Genomic DNA, 15,803 nt, shown 5'->3' with positions numbered 1-15,803 from the left:
TTCATGAACAGAAACTATAGGTTAATTCATTTGGAATTGAAAGGCTTGAAAGTCCCATTCTAGAAAATTTACTTGCACAGAAGTAAACAGAACCACAGATGAACAAGAGTATGTGTAGAACCACATCCAAATACTGATGACCTGTTAATGATTAAAAACAAACCCACAGTTCACACATGAAGTGAAGTTTATTCAAGAAACCAACCTGACTGATGGAAAATACAGCAATTTAACATATGCAATTTCCTATGCGCGGAAGGCATTGAGTACCAGCAATAATACAAGCTGCTAAGGAACCAAAAGATAATAAATAAGAAAAAGCTCAAATTCTAAGGTAACTTAACCACTTCATACGATCAGAAAGCACTTTGAATTAGCAACATAACATGCTACGAAATCATCAGATATTGACCGGGAGTTGAAACTATTAACATTCCCGTTTGCTATTCTGGAACACAGGAATCCTAAAGACTGATTGTGGCACAGGCACTTACCAGGATTAAGTTTGTTTAAAACCCCTTATAATATTTGCAGTGTACTGTGTGGCTTACACATTAGCAACAAACGCAGTATTTTTGTCAGATCACTCAAGAATTTATGTTCTACACTTTTTTTTTAATTCTGTCTTTCACAACCCAGAAGCAAAATGGAAAGGAATGAAATTTTTCTTAGCGTGTTTGTAACACATGGCAAGCAGCAAGAGTAACCAATCAAGACAGAGCACAGTATCACAAGAATTTCAAGGCAAAGACAAAATAGTTTGCACCAACAATTTTACAGAAATGCGAAGAACTGAAAGAATTATTAATAGCAGTTTTCTTCACAAGGTGAGTCCAAACTGCTGCTCTGCTGCACTTTTTTAATTTCCACAAGAACTTTGGTTTCTTCTGAACCCAGACTCAAACTACACCAGGACACTGTTTACAGCCCTGTTTCAGTGCCACGTTGCTTTTGTTTTTGGAAACAGTCACCTTTCACAGGCCAGTTTAAAAGAATACCAGATTTCTAATTCAGTGTTTTCAGTCCCAGTAATTCAGCTACCAATTACAACTACTTGATTTGTAAACTTTAACAATTGCATTAAAGAGGACAAGTGTAGATTTAACTTGTACTTGTTCGTATCAGACTAGTACATTAACACAAAATTGAATTAAGTGAAGGGTTACATGTGTCCTCATGTTTTAAAAGCATCCTAGTTGCAGGAATACAAAATAGTTGGGCTGAACAGGTAAATGAATCTTGGAAAATTAAACTGCATGTAAAATTAAGTACTCTTAGACACACTGGTTTTCAAAACTGTCAACAACTCCCCCCCCAAAAAAGGTTCATTCTAATTAATGGGAAAAAAGGCTGAAAAGAAATATACTCTAGGTAGGTTATTACTTAGTAGTCTCTGCAGAAAACACTGCACCGCTGGACAAAGATAAAAGAAAAATTGAATAATTAAAAAACATAAAATACCAACCTGAAAAAAATAGCATAACTGCATTTTGCTTTGAATAATAACGTTCATGTCAGTTTAAAAATTTCTCTCTGAAAAAGGTCACTTTTTTTTATTTGCTTTTTATGTGGACACCAAAGTGCATTTCACTGCAAAACCGGGTTCACTTCCCATCTGCCTCTCGGCCTTTTCTCCCACACTTCCTCGAATTTAAGGGCCGTCAGGCTGCAGCTCGGGAGGCAGCCGTGACAGAAGCCCACCCAGGGCAGGCCCCGACGCGGCGAGACCACTCTTCCTCCGGCGGCGTCAGAGGCCCGGCCGCCCCGAGGCCTAGCACAGGAACCGGCGGTCCCAGGCCGCACCGTGGCCGGGCGAGCACGGCCCTCGGGGGCGGCGACGAAACCCGTGCTGCGGGCACATGTGCCCCCGCCGCGCACAGAGCAGCCGCCCCCTCCGGCGAGCCCGGGTCTGGGACGACGAATCCCCTCCCGTCCGCTCCCTTCCCTCTCCCACAGCCTCGCGGCGCCGCGGCCTCGCGGATGGGCCGAGCCGCACCAGCCTCCTTCCCGCCGCCATTTTCTTCGCGGCGGCTCCTCACAGGAGCCTGCGCAGGGCGGGGGCGGGGGGGCACGGCGGCGCTCCTCCGGGGAGCGCGGCGCCAGCGGCTTCGCCCGCGGCGGCGGGGCCTGCAGCGGCCCGGCTCGGCCGCGCGTCCCCCGCCGCGGCTGCCCAGCCGCCTTCCCCGCCCGCCCGGCCCCCCCTGAGGCCGGCACTTACGCGGAAGAACCCCGCGTCCATCTTGCCTCCTCCGCCTCCTCCTGGTCGCAGCGCGCTGCCGTCCCAGCGTGCACCGCGCGCCCGCAAGCCCCCTCGCACGCTCGTCGCGCCTGCGCGCGGCGGGAGGCGGGAGCAACAGGGCGGAGCCGGGCACTCCGCAAAGGCTCTCCGGCGCCTGCCGATTGGCGGTCGCGGCCACGGAGGGTCGGTGCGCGCGCGGAAGCCGGCCAATCAGAAAACGCGGCGTTCCGCCGGGGTGAGGGGGCGGCTGCGAGACGTCCTTTCGCGGCGCGCGGGGCGTGTGGGGAGGTGTGTGATCTTCCTCTCGCGAGATGTTGACGTTCAGCGGAGCGGCTCGGTGCGCGCGCGGGGCGCGGGTCAGGTGACCACGCGCATGCGCGGCCTTGTGAGTGTGTGTAACGGCCGTGACCGCCTCACTCCGTGAGGGCGCAGCGGCTCCTCCCCGGCTGTCTTCCCTCGAGAAGTGTCTCCTCACGTCAGCTCGGGTTCTTCCTCGGCGGAACAGGGGTCCGTGGACCGATGCCGCCCCGCAGAAGACCGCGGGATCTCTGCACCAGCGGGGCCTGGAGGGGTCACTGCTGTGAGGGGCCGTGACCGCGATGCCGGCCCAGGCCTCAGCCCGCGCCTCCTTGGCCCTGTAGTGCTCGCCTAGGACGGGAGCACCCCAGGGCGGTGCGTGTTCACCGCTCTGCCCGGGCAGTGAACGCAGTGGGCTGGGGTTAGTTACCCTGCTGCAAATTGCCACGAGCAGTTTGGCCCTCCATCCCACTTAACGACAAATTGGCGTGTCTTGTGCGGGCAGAACTCGTGTGTGGCACGTTAGTGGCTGAAAGATGTGAGAGGAAGGGAGAGTGAAGTCACAGTTCACTGGGGTTAATACAAATATATGAAAAGTAACAGCCCTGGGTTTTATTTAAAACTCCTGTGTCCTTTAAAAGGAAATACTAGGTTCCTTTAAATAAAGTTAGATTATACTTAAAGCACAACAGCTGCTTCCTGCTGTATCAGCAGTTGTTAGTAAGTGTCACACGTGAGAGATGTGGTTTTACAGATGTCTTTTTGGAAAATAAATTGATTATGGGACTCAGGAAAAGACCCAAAAAACCCATTGTTTAATCTGCTTAGACTTCACTGATCACACCTCTGCATTTTGCACAACCAAACCTGGGATAGCGTTCAACTCAAGCTACTTAACAGTCCTGGCACGGTGGAGGAAGGGGAAGGAGGGCTGGGCTGGGGCTGCAGGTGGTTTCTGAAATTTGGTAAAGTTGGCAACTGAACTTGGAATTACTTTATGGTTTTGTCTGTTGAGAAATACGAGTTGCAGCCTTGTCAGAGAGGAGGAGGACACTAGGTGGAGCTAGGTGCTCTCTGCTGAAGTAGGGTGGGTGACAGATCCAGAAGGGGTGAAAGCTGCCTTGCAGAACTTTTGGGAAACGGGACTCACCTAAAAGTGAAAATGGAAACATTTTATTACTGTACTCGCATCAGTAAAGTGCCAACTGTGAGACTGAAGGATCCAACCTGCTGAAGCCGTAAATTCTAGAAGACTTTTAGGAGCAAGAAAAAAACCACTTAATTCTTGCAAGACCTACTGCAGACCAACCATTTGAGTATGCCCATAGAAAAAAAAATTAGCGATATTTCATTATATGACCGGCAGACCAAATGTTCTCATTGTCATTGCTGAATACAGCCCCCCCCCGGTGTTTTGTAAAGAGGGAAACAACCAAAGAACAGAGTGAGGAACTGGAAAGGTTGCTTGTATCACATTGCTGAGCAAAAAGGCACTGTGCCACTAAGGGTTTGACTTTTTATTAATTTGCAGAGCTTCATGGATCATCTCTACCGAGTTTGTGTGACTCAGTTAATGCATTACATTTACATTGCCTATTCTCTCCAAAGGTTTATATGCTCTGGGATTTCTTTAATAGAACAATTTGCAATATCAACTTTCAATTGTGGGGTTTTTTTTTAACCAGCAGGTTTACCTGATGGTAAGTCTGGACGCAAAGACAGCTAAAGGGGAGCTTTTTCCAAAAATTAGGGGTTTGAAAGTGGAAGCTGGGTGCCTAGACAGGGCAGGTCAAAGCAGCTACTGTTACAGGACAAGGACAGCGTGGGATTGTTCCTGGAAAACTTAAATCCAGAGCAAATTACACAGTGGAAATAGAGTGATTTTTGTTTCTTAACAAGGTGATTTTGCTTGGTCAGCATAAGCTCTGGATTTTGCTGACAGGAGTCAGAATGGATTGTGGGGGCCTGCCTGGCTGTGCCAATATAAGGCAAACTTCACTGGTGAAACAGCACGCTTTGAATTTTTCAGATTGAGCAATGCTAGTGTGGTCAAGGCAGTAATTCTCCTGCCAATAATAGTACTTCTACTAATCTAGAATTGTTTATAGAAGTATTGCTTATTCTGCTTCAATGAAGCAAATGAACTTCATTGTTTTGAAATTATCTGTAAAGTAAACAAAATTTGCTAGAAGTAGGTCTGGCTGGTAACGTTAAAAAATTATAGTAAGATGAGGCTTATCTTTTCCAAAGGTCTTGATTTTGATACAATGGAACACGCTCAGAAACCATCCTTAGCTGTCCAGAGATAGGAACAGGAGGCCAACTCCTTTACATTTTTAGAAAAAAAATTAAATTGGCACCTGCAGTCCCTTCTGAATGATTGTATCAATCATTCCTGCCACAAAAAATAAGTTAGAAAACTAGGACAAGTAAAATATTTACAACAAGATTTAGAAACTTCACAAACAGCTGTCTTAATATTTAGTTTGGAATTCAAACTGTGCTCCAGTTTCATACAAAAAAAATTGCAAAGTAATTGAATTTAGTTTCTGCACAAAAATACCAGTCAGTAAAAATGACCTGTTCAAGAGATGCATTCACATTGGAAAAAATATATCAACTTATCACTCCAGTCCCTCATCCCTTTACTCTGAGAATTGGTCAGCTTTGTTTTGGCACCGCGTGATTTATGGATATAACTATTGGTGACATGTGACAGTACTGGGAAGAACAGCAAGTGAACTGCTGCAGGACAAAAAGCTTTAAAGCTGGAGGCTCTCTGTGATCAATTCAGTTAGACAACAGTAACTTCTTTCTGTACAGCTCCCAAAAAGGAGTTAAAATATCCTACGAACAGTTTTACTAAGGTCTACAGACAGGCTGTATTCGCTTCACACTCCATCCAGCCATTCAAATGAGTGGTTCCGTAAAATTTAAGATGCGTATGTCAAAGAATGGAGCTGTTTCTCAGAGCCTCACGTACTGCTATTTAAAACAAGGTTTAACTCCTCACCTTCTTCCTAATCCTTCCTATCTGTCCCGTCAGCCAGTGTTTCAGGGCTGCTTTGATACGCACACTTGAGACAATCTGCCACTGAATCTCTGACAGTGCTGCTGTGTGTTCGCACTCAGTGGGCTGTGAATATCCCTGGGAATTTCTTTGTTGCATTACTCTACACCCACCATCATCACACTTGCAAAACAACATCACTTTCGGTTACTTTCTAGAATAAAAAATGTCTTAAAATAGTTCAAGCCTAGTCTGCATTAAAGAACAAAGCATTTCAGGATGTGAGTTGTACAAAAGTAGCTGCATAAAGCCTCGCTTGCTTTATACAGCCTTTCCATGCTTACTTTTTTAATTAAAGAACTTCTCACGTTTTGTGTAAGACAAAACATTCTAACACAACTCCAGTAATTACCCTAAAGCAAGTCTTGCCATGAAAGTGAAAACCGTAGATGTTGAGTTCATTTGGAAATGGATAGGTTACCAAGTTTATAGAATTATTTTAAAAATACTTAAAAACAAAAAGTAACTTTTTCTCTTTTCTCTCAAACCATACATATGTGGCATTAGAAACGCAAAAGGTGAGTAAAGACAAATACAATTTTGAAACCTCCTGTACTATCCATCATGTATAAAATAGACTACAAACCTGTTTCACACAAAGCATAACAAACCCGGGTTCAACCTGAGTTGTAGCCTGCACGTCCGAATTTTTCTTCCAGTTTATCATCAGTCATTGCCGAACAGAAAAAGCTCAAACTCTCTGAGGAAGTAAAAGCTCCACAAGATGCGAGTCTGCATCTTTTCTTCCAACGGATGGGCTTGGTTTTTTCAGTCTCTCCGTACCCAGAGCTCTGTAAGAAGGCTCACTGCATTTCTGATGATTTGTATGCCTCCACCAGTTGATTTTAGTCATACAAAAAGTATCCAGACCTTTTTATTTTTCCCCCCAAAGAGGGAAAGCAGGATTAATTACAATCTATAGACAAAATAACAGCTCCCTGCTATTCCAAATGCAGCGTTGCTTTCCAGAGGAGTCCCAGGTCCACGTAAATAAGAATTCCATCTCTCTTCCCTCGCAGGGAGGCCGGGCGTTCCCAGTTACCTGTTCTGCATGTGGATATCCACCGGTATGAAAGTCACTGTAGGATGCTGAGACAGGCTGTTGCTGTTCTGCCCTAAAGCAGGTGGCATTGCTGTTTTGCTGGGTTTGGGTTCCAGCTCCCGCTTCACTCTCATGTGTCTGTAAAGGTAAAAATGAAATTGTCACCAGGGCTGGCACATGTTGTGGTCTCTCCCATGGGAAGGTTCCCACGGAAGCGGGTTACATCGAACAGCTACTGAAAAATCAATACAAGCCAGGATTTGATCCCAAAGATACTAAATGGCAAGTCAATGCTTCTAGAGCATTTAAGTCTAACCCAATGCCCTGAAAAGTGAGAAATCAAGCTCTTTTCTGGCAGCCTTGACGCACGCAGCAGACCTTTCCTGTGTCAACACAAATCCCTAAAAACAGCTTCCATCAAGCATCCTCCATCAAGATCCTTTTTCTGCTTCCTAGCAATTCAATCACAGAACGCTGATGGTGAGATTCAGGACACTTCAATCAAGCGCATTATAGTTTAGATTCTCCTGGAAATTTTCAGCACCAAATACTGAAATGGTCTGTTAGATGAGAGGACACCTTATAGCGACTTTGGTTCATCTTGTCTCGCCTTAGTGAAGTACAGACCTTGGCCACATACCTGTTATATGTTTTCAATATGAGCAGAACCACTGTAAAAATAATAATCACTCCTACTACGATGGCAGCAACTATTGCTCCAGAACCTAGCAGGGAAGCAGAAAGGGAAAAAAAGCCTTATTTACAAAGTTGTCATTGTACGGTTTGAAGTTTGCTAAGTTCAAGGTCCACTTAAAAAAAAGTAAAAAGCCACCACCCCACCACTTTTCTTACTTTGATAGAGACTTTGTTCTTGAGACTTTGTGGTCACGTTTACTGAGAACTGAGTATTGTTGATCAGTGGTGCGGCTGTCGTCATCTTGATTTGGCTACAGAAGAAAAAAGAAGACTGAGTTCATAAAATATTATCCAAAATTTGACAGTGATAATTAGGCAACTACCCATTAAAAACTCAGAGCCTACTAAGTGCAGGCTCACTGAACTGGGGTTCTTAGTATTTTCTTAGTGGTGAAAATCTGGCCCTGCTGAAGTCAATGGGAATTTTGCTACAATCTAGTCTTGAGCAATTTGCCTTACAGTACACGCTGCTCAGTACTATAGGATAAAATACGATAGAAACACCATAATGCATCATTACCTATACATTATTGCTGTTATACAAGTTTTGGATAAATATATGTATTTTTAACATTTTAGGATTTTAGATTATCATCTCGGGTTACGAGATTCAGATCACTGAGTAAATAAGTGTGAAGACTTCTGTACCCAGTGTTCAGTAATAGGTCTTTAAGGCAGGAAAAAAAGTCAGCACAAAAAACTTTAAAAACTCCTTTATAGAATAGAATTTAAAGTAGCTTCATTCATCTAACATAGACAAGGAAAAACCATTTAACCCCCTAACTTGAAGCTCCAAAAGTTACATGACAAACAATGGCTATCCCATGACAGAAAAAAAATCTTGCAATGTGACTGTGACAGAAAGTTGACGTGAGTTCAGACCGGCACCTTGCTCATACCAGTATCATCTCAGGTCTGTTACTGGAAGAGGACAAACCTGCAAGTGGATGGCTGAAAATATGCCTGCTCCTGCATTTTGGTGGGGTAAAATTGTAGATCTAGAAAGAGCAGCCTGTATGTTTACTGAATTTATAAGCGTTTTCCAAATGGTTTCTAACTGTGACTAGTAACCTTAGCCACTAAAAGACTCCTTCAGTCTGAGAAGGGTGTGAATACCACTTCAAGCAGACCTCTGAAACCATTTCGGCTCCCAGCTTCAGAGAGCTAATACCCTCAAACTATCCATCGAAAATTAAATTATTCTTCAACACCTGATACTGGAATTGAATTTCCCGTTTCAGATGCTGCCCAGTACAACCAGCCAGGACTCCGCCATGCTCTCCGTTATACTCCATTGGGATATTGTGGATGTGTGGCATGTTCTTAGTAGCTTTGATTTTACAGAGGACAAGATATAGAATAGTCAGAAAATTACTGAGTGGATAGAAATCAGTCGGTAATAAAGAGAACTGCAAATGTGAAAGGCAGCCTCCCTTCCCTTGTGTTGAAGCTTTCCTAAAGGGTTCTGCAAAGTAGCATCCATCAAATAAAACGCATGTAGTGGCAGGGTACAGATTTGGGAGGCAAGGAGGACACAGCTCTGATTGCTCTTGACAGGCAGGGTGTTGTTTCGGGGCGGGGAGGCCAGTAGCTGGGTCAACACACGATGTGTACTTGGGAGGCTCCACTAATGGATATATGAGGAACGGGAGAGATCAGTAACTGGCAGGATGGGAAACGGTCAATGTCTGCCTGGGTATGAAGGTTCAGAACTGCAAGGTCGATTCATCAAATACTTCGATCCTCTTAAGTTAAGAAGGTTGGGTTTTTTTTCTTTAGAAAGACAAGAATAACTCTGTCTCGAGTGTGTAACTGGGTCATTCTCTGACTGAATGACTCCTTTGTTTAGCCAAGGCCAAGTTAATTCAGCAACATGATCATCAACCGTAGTTGTAGATCTTTCCATGCTGAAAGAAATATTTTGCGTTTGGAGTTTCCTCAGCCTTATTGTATAGCACAGCGAAAGGATTTACACACGCCTTGGAGGAACCCGCGAGAGGCACCGAAGCTCAGGTAACAGCGCTGTCCCCATCTGTTTCCCCATCCATCCATGTGAAACCGCGTTGATGAACGTTGTACCATTGGCAAGCAGAGGCTGAAGAGACTCTCCATCACACTGCAGGCTGGGGAACGCTGAGCGAGCATTTTGACTATGGACGTAATTCAGAAAAGGCCACCTCCGACCTTTACCTTGTCGCTCCTGACTAGGAGAGTGCAAATTCCAGATTTACAGAAGCATTTTTCTCCTCCTCTGGCTACTAAAATAAAAATCCCAGCTAAAGAATGCTGAATATGTCGATATTAAGCCATGTAATATACATACGTACTAACCTCCCTCTGGTTCAAACCACCTTGGTCATGGTGAGCTATTTGTGCATGAGTCACCTATAACCAAAGAATTTTTGTTGTCAGTGAAACCGCCTGTTTACAGAAAGGATGACTTTATCCACCAGGGTGTAACAATCTAAGATGCAATTTGAAAAATGCATCAAATCTTTTTTTTTTTTTCTGCATTGCGTAGCCAGGAAAGAGGTCCAAGGTCTGTGTCTCAGGCCAGGGCGGGAGGTACCCGTCCTTAGTTCTGCCGCTTTACCTACAGCAAGCCTCAGCTCCGTTCCTCCCCTGTGAATCAGCGGGGTGACGCCTGGCCAAGCCTGTGCTGCGAGACTCGAGGACCCAGCAAAGTCCAGCGAAATCCACGGGAACCTACCAGTTTCGGAGTATTGCAGGCTCAATCCTACTGCGTTTAGAAAAACATTCGGAAAAATCAAGAGTGCTCAGTAAAAGCTATATAGCAGGGGAGAAGAAATGGACTTTGATACAGCAATCACAGGACATTCTTTCTTTATGACACATAGCATGCACTTCCCCCTGTGCATACACACCTGCCTGGGGTTTCGAGAGCCACTAATTCACTCGTCGTTCTCAAGATTGGGGGTGGCGGCACACGCTGCTGGTTATTTTTGCACCCCCGTATTACGGAGCTGGAAATGTTTCCATAAAGTCAAGCTTTGGGCACATTTCCATTTAAAACACCTTTGCAGATTCAGCGTATAGGTTGTTTTGGCAAGTGGTAGCAATGCCCCCATTTATACAGCCTTCCTGCCTCCCCCTGCCCCGGCGAATCGCAGGCTGAATGGCCGGGCTCATTTACGACGAGATGGGGATCAGAACTCATCTGTCAAGCGGCTCCTGCAGCACCTGGCAATTACAGGAGAGGGGTGACGGGGAACAGAGGCGTTTGTTTGAGTTTTTTCCAGGAGAGCTGGACTTCGAGAGCCAGCTCCCTGCCAGGGAAGGCAGGTGCTGGTTAGGAAGACACACAAATTCAGGGCTTTGCCACCCAGAAAAAGGTGGTCTTCGCGTCAAGCTGTGTTGCGGGCTTTAAACTAGACGCGAAGTCAGCTATTGTTTCTCCAGCAGTAACATATACTAGTTTTGACCCACAAGCTCAATTAGAGAATTAATCCATCCTTTCAACTGCACTGCTGCACAAACAGTCTTTTCATCTTACATTGTGGCCAAACACAGGATGAAAACCAGGTGATTTTTCCCCCCTTACTTATCCAGGTCTACGGAAGAGCACTGGCTGCCAGCTCTGCTGCTCTGGGACTTAATTCCCTTCCCAAAAATGTCAGCAGGGCAGGGTCTTAAATGACAAAAAACCCATTAAAGAATGGGACAGCAAATTGCAGCACTGCTTTGCTTTATTTCTGGCTTTCCTTCTCAGTATACTGGCCATGACAGCTGCTAGGAAAGGGAATATTCTCTAGAATATTTAGAAATAAACTGGAATTTGGGCTAGTCTCTTCCCTCAGGTCCTCTTCCAGATATAAGTGAGCAGTGCCACGTGAGAACCATCGTATGTGGTCAAAACACCACTGAGAGCAGAACTTACATGAGCACTACCAGGGTGCTGGAGCTGCGTGAAGAGAGGCAAGTTATCAGAGGTATAAAGCATTAATTCCAATAAACAAATGCCAAGATGTCATCCAAGAAGCCCAAGAGACAATCGGATCCTACTAAACAAGGGGGGAAGGACTTCCTACCACATGAGCAGTAGGTGTCCTGACAGTCGATCAAATCTCAGACTCATTCTCTCCTACAAGAATTCTATGCCACAGACCCATCACCATCCTTTATCCTGCAAAAGAAGAGGCTGAGGAGTCAGCTACCATCCACATCCACCCTCCCACCGCTCCGAGGCGGCTTTGTGCTAAGGCACGTCTATTCGAGGCTCAGCTCGAACCATTACGGCTCAGCTCTGCTCGCACACCAACCTAAGCCGCAAACTCACTCCCATCCAAGGGAGAAGATAATCCTTCTAAGTCAGTCCGGAGTTCTTCTCCCTTCCTGAAAGTAACGGGGCTCGGGAGCAAGGACCTGGCTTGCGAGCCATCCCCAGAGGACGCAGACGGGTGCTTCAGCTCCGCTCCTGCCTCCACCCGAGCAGTCCGACCTTCCCCGTCTTTGCAACGAGGTTTACCTTGTCTAATCTCAGCAAACACCAAGTTATTTGAACCTGCGCCTTTCATTGTTCTCCGCTGTTTCCCAGCGGCGGGGGAACCAATTGAGCATCCACCGCACAGCGTGGAAAGGAAACAGGCTTCTACGTAAGAGTCACAAACTCAGCTTCAGCTCCCCGTAACCTGGCAAACCATCATCTTTGATCCAAGCAGCCTCGTGGCAGCACAGCCATGTGCTCCCGCGCTCACCTTCCAGCAGCATCGTGAGCCGTGCGAACCGGGAACGTCGCCGGGGGTTTGAGGCAAACTGTAAATTCAGAAAGTAATAAAAACCCAGTGTGCTTCAGTGAGACCTGAATGAGCCTGAATTTACCTTGTGAGGCTCTAAAGGGGGAGAAAGGAGGAAAAAAACACCCAAGTTCAAACTGGGTAGCAGGAGTTAAGGCATAACGTGGCCTCAGGCAAACAACCCCGCTCTGTATGGAGCCTGTGTATTAGTGCGTGTCCTGATGTCAGACCAGCACCTTTATATAAGCATTTGTCTCAGGTTCTGGCATGAGCTCTCCAGTTCAGCTGTTGTTAAAACACATATTAAAAGCATTTCATTTCCTTGCCAAGACAAAGTTACACAAACTGCAGGCAACTCTACTGTGCAGTAGCAGCACCAAGAAAAAAACCAACAGTAATTCTACCTGCGTGGCTTATACCTTGAGAGGGGCTAAAACCCCTCAGCTCCCCCAGGTGACAAGAACCGAGGAAGTGCGGACAGGTCCCCAGAAAGGAACACCCTCGTTTCAAAAGCCGTGCCTGGAAATTTGAACCAGACAGACTTTGGCGTTGACTTGCCCAGGAGCAATGTCTAAACTGGACCGTGAACTGCAGATTGCCCAATTCTAATATTCTGCCTTAAAATGCTGGGCCACACACGTTTCTCCTCTCCCTCTGTGTGAATGCACTTATTCATGGGAACTACAGTAACTCCACCGTGTTCAGCAAAGCGCATCCACATCGTAAAACCACTCGTAGATCCTTCACGGTAGGACTGCCTATGCAGACGAGCCAGGGTATGGAAGCAAAACAAGCCAGAGGTATTTTCCCACTGGTTCCAGGCCAGGCTCTAAGGCACGCTCGGATTAGAAGACTTGCTTAGACACTTGCAAAATACATGTCAGAACCAGGATTTGAACTTAAAATGGCAAAGCCCCACCAAGCCACCGCCACGCTGTTGAAGTTCCGGCAGCCCAAAGCTTGCACTGCTCAAAAGGAACCTCCAGTCGGGTTACAGAACTCATCAGCGGGGCCTGTCAGGTTGAACTCAGATGCTTGTTGTTGAATTTTTTTATTTTTTAAACACCCTAACTCCCCCTCTTTCACTGACAAATACCGTATGTGTCATCTAGAACTTCCCACCAGCTCTGGCCGGTTGTCTGGGATTTCCCAGCCTGGACCCAGGGACGCTTTACCGCTTAAGTTTCCAGGCAGACCCGTGGAAGTCGGGATGCATAAAAACCCCTTCCATCCCGACATGCTAAGTAAGACTGAAATTTTAAACTAATACATCATCCAAAAGAAAATGGTCTGCTTCATGTGCTGTGATTATATAGTAAGGCTTTTTAAAAGACATTTACAAGAAATCATTTGGGCCAATGGTTGCATTTGCAGAAGACGGAGCTACGTCATCGTTCAGATCTGAAGTGATTCATTAAGAGGCAACGAATTAACATTTTAAACCAAAACTTCCATTTACATGCAACGCACAGATAATATATCAGATATCAAAAGAGACCTGGGAGTAATTTTGCAGCTTATTTCTGAAAGGAATGCTAGAGGTTTTCTTTTGTCGGCAGCTTTTTTTAGTTACTATTAGAGGGCTCTTATTCTACATTTTTAACTTATGACTGCACACACACGAGATGCTGAATTAACAGCTACGAGTGGTGTAATCAAGAGCTGGCAAGTAAGAAGTCTCATGGGATCCACCTTATTATAACAAAGAGGGAAAGGTGCGATACCCGGCTTGGTGGGGCTTTTTTTTGGAGGAAGGATTCCTTACTTCCCAACAACACAGAACAGTGTCTCAAGACCTAAAGCAAAACAACGCACAGAGTGAGCACACCCATTTCCAGGTTCATGAAGTGATCTCCAAGGCTCAGGCAGTGTCTGTAACACCTCTTGTTTTGCCCCTTTTCTAACGGTGCAGCACGACACGCGAGGGATGTGTACCTCCTTCGGGGCCAGAGCTAGCGCACAGTTCTCTGCACTGTGTCAAGACGACCATACATCTTTTTTTTTCCCTCAGATGTGCTTTTCCACCAGAAGGCTTTCTCCGAGCAGATATTGAGAGTTTTCTATCCCTTGATATCTGGGAATCCTCCATTTCAGTCATCGCTGCACAGATTGAATAGCTCAGAATATGGCTGCACATCTGGAAATCTGGGATACATCCCCTGTGCAGTAAGTGCCGTGCTTTCTGGAAGGGATCGGATGAACTTTTGTATTACATTTTACAGCAAGTTGGTATAGATGTACCACTGCATCCCAGAAAAGCTGCTTAGGTGCTAGAGGCAGCTCACACGCACACAATTCAGCCAGGAAAATCCACATGAGGGACATGAGGGACAGCCAATTCACAGTACAGGACGAAGCCTCAGGCTGATTCCCAGCTCATCCGGACTCGGCAGAGCTCAGGTCCCTTCCGTGCACAGAGATATTAGCAGAACCCTATTTCTGAGCAGCAGCTCCCACCAGTGCCTGGCAGCATGATTAACCTCTGATTTGGGAATGAAAAATGCAGTCCGGTGCATTGCAAGACTCACCACAGCAACGGGCGAAGAAAATCCACCCGCACTCACGCACTTAAAAAGCGATGACTGTTGCAGCAGATGCAAAGCATCACAGGAGCTCCAAAGCCCACACGTGCTCCCCAAACGCGACACCGTCCGGACTCTTTGCTGGCGATACGGTGGCTCTACCCACTGCGCGCTGGTAAGGTCCCACGCACCGCGCGTGTTCCCGGGAGCACTCAGGTGGGGGGCGCAGGAGGGAAGGATGTGTAATTAGCAGTTAAATATTACCCCGAAAAAAACTGATTCAGAAAGGAGGAAAATGCCTCCAGGCACCCATATGAATCTCAAGGCAGGAATGACTCACGGGGGAGGGTGAATGAGACTCAAGGTGACAAATTTTAGAAACCATCAACTTGTGCACTCAAATGGAAAGCAAGAAAATGAATCTGAGCTGAACCCCCGGTTAAAGTCAGCGGCATCGTGTCACGCATCCCTCAAATCACACTATACCCAACAATTTGTCGCCGCTGTTCAAAGGAGTCCCAGCAAAGTGCATGTTGGTGGCAAATTCAGTGGAGAAACTAAACCATAGTGGATAAATAAACCACAAAAAAGCAGCCTGCCCTTGAGGACGGTCTGCTGCTGGTCTTGCAGGGGAAAATCAAGCCTGCTTTGTGCACGTAATGCTCTAGAAAAGGCCCTGGTAGCGCAGGACTCATTTCAGCTCTTCAGCAGTATCACTGGAAGACTGCCGACAGCTTTTCAGATTCCTACAGAAGAGAGTTTAAAGAAAACATCGCAGATTCAGCAGTGTTTTTGCAGAAATGACTACCAGGCTCTGTACCTTGCTGGATCTGCCGTTCACTGAAAGGCTGGAGCAGTTCCGGAGATTACACTGTTGTAGAAATCCTCTCTCACCTGGATTTTCCATCAGGGCATCTGCTTTACTCCGGGCATAACCCATAAATGCTCCAAAGCAAGAGAGAGGGGATTAGGACTGAAACTCTGAGTGTGAGAATTGCAGCATCGACCCTTTTATTTAAAGGTCAGAAACAGGCATCGTCTGACAGTCGAGTATTAAATGGAAGATCCCAAATAGTTCCCAATTAGAAAGGAAGAAAGAAAAAAACCAAACAAAAACCAAGGGACTGTGGTTTGGTAAAGGAATCGCAGCACAGGAGAGATCGGTTTCATTCAGGGCCCAAGT

General features: G+C 46.1%; 2 protein-coding genes across 3 annotated transcripts in view; both read right to left on the bottom strand.

The window, feature by feature from the left end:
- Positions 1-2,243, bottom strand: part of SRRM1 (serine and arginine repetitive matrix 1) — a 19,570-nt gene extending 17,327 nt beyond the window's left edge. For both annotated transcript variants that reach the window (XM_059830626.1, XM_059830627.1), the window contains exon 1: positions 2,219-2,243. In XM_059830626.1, the coding sequence (XP_059686609.1) occupies positions 2,219-2,239 (21 nt within the window). In that variant the 5' untranslated portion in view covers positions 2,240-2,243. The remainder of the gene's footprint in view (positions 1-2,218) is intronic.
- Positions 2,244-6,644: 4,401 nt separating this feature from the next.
- On the bottom strand, positions 6,645-12,072 carry NCMAP (non-compact myelin associated protein). Its single transcript, XM_009810353.2, is given in 5 exon segments — positions 6,645-6,786; positions 7,289-7,373; positions 7,501-7,605; positions 7,608-7,727; positions 12,060-12,072. Coding segments are annotated over 5 exon segments (465 nt in total).
- Positions 12,073-15,803: the final 3,731 nt, after the last annotated feature.

Source organism: Gavia stellata, chromosome 29, assembly GCF_030936135.1.
Source record: "Gavia stellata isolate bGavSte3 chromosome 29, bGavSte3.hap2, whole genome shotgun sequence".
NCBI lineage: Eukaryota > Metazoa > Chordata > Aves > Gaviiformes > Gaviidae > Gavia > Gavia stellata.
Note: the sequence above shows the minus strand (reverse complement) of the source record. Positions and strands in the feature narration are given on the sequence as shown.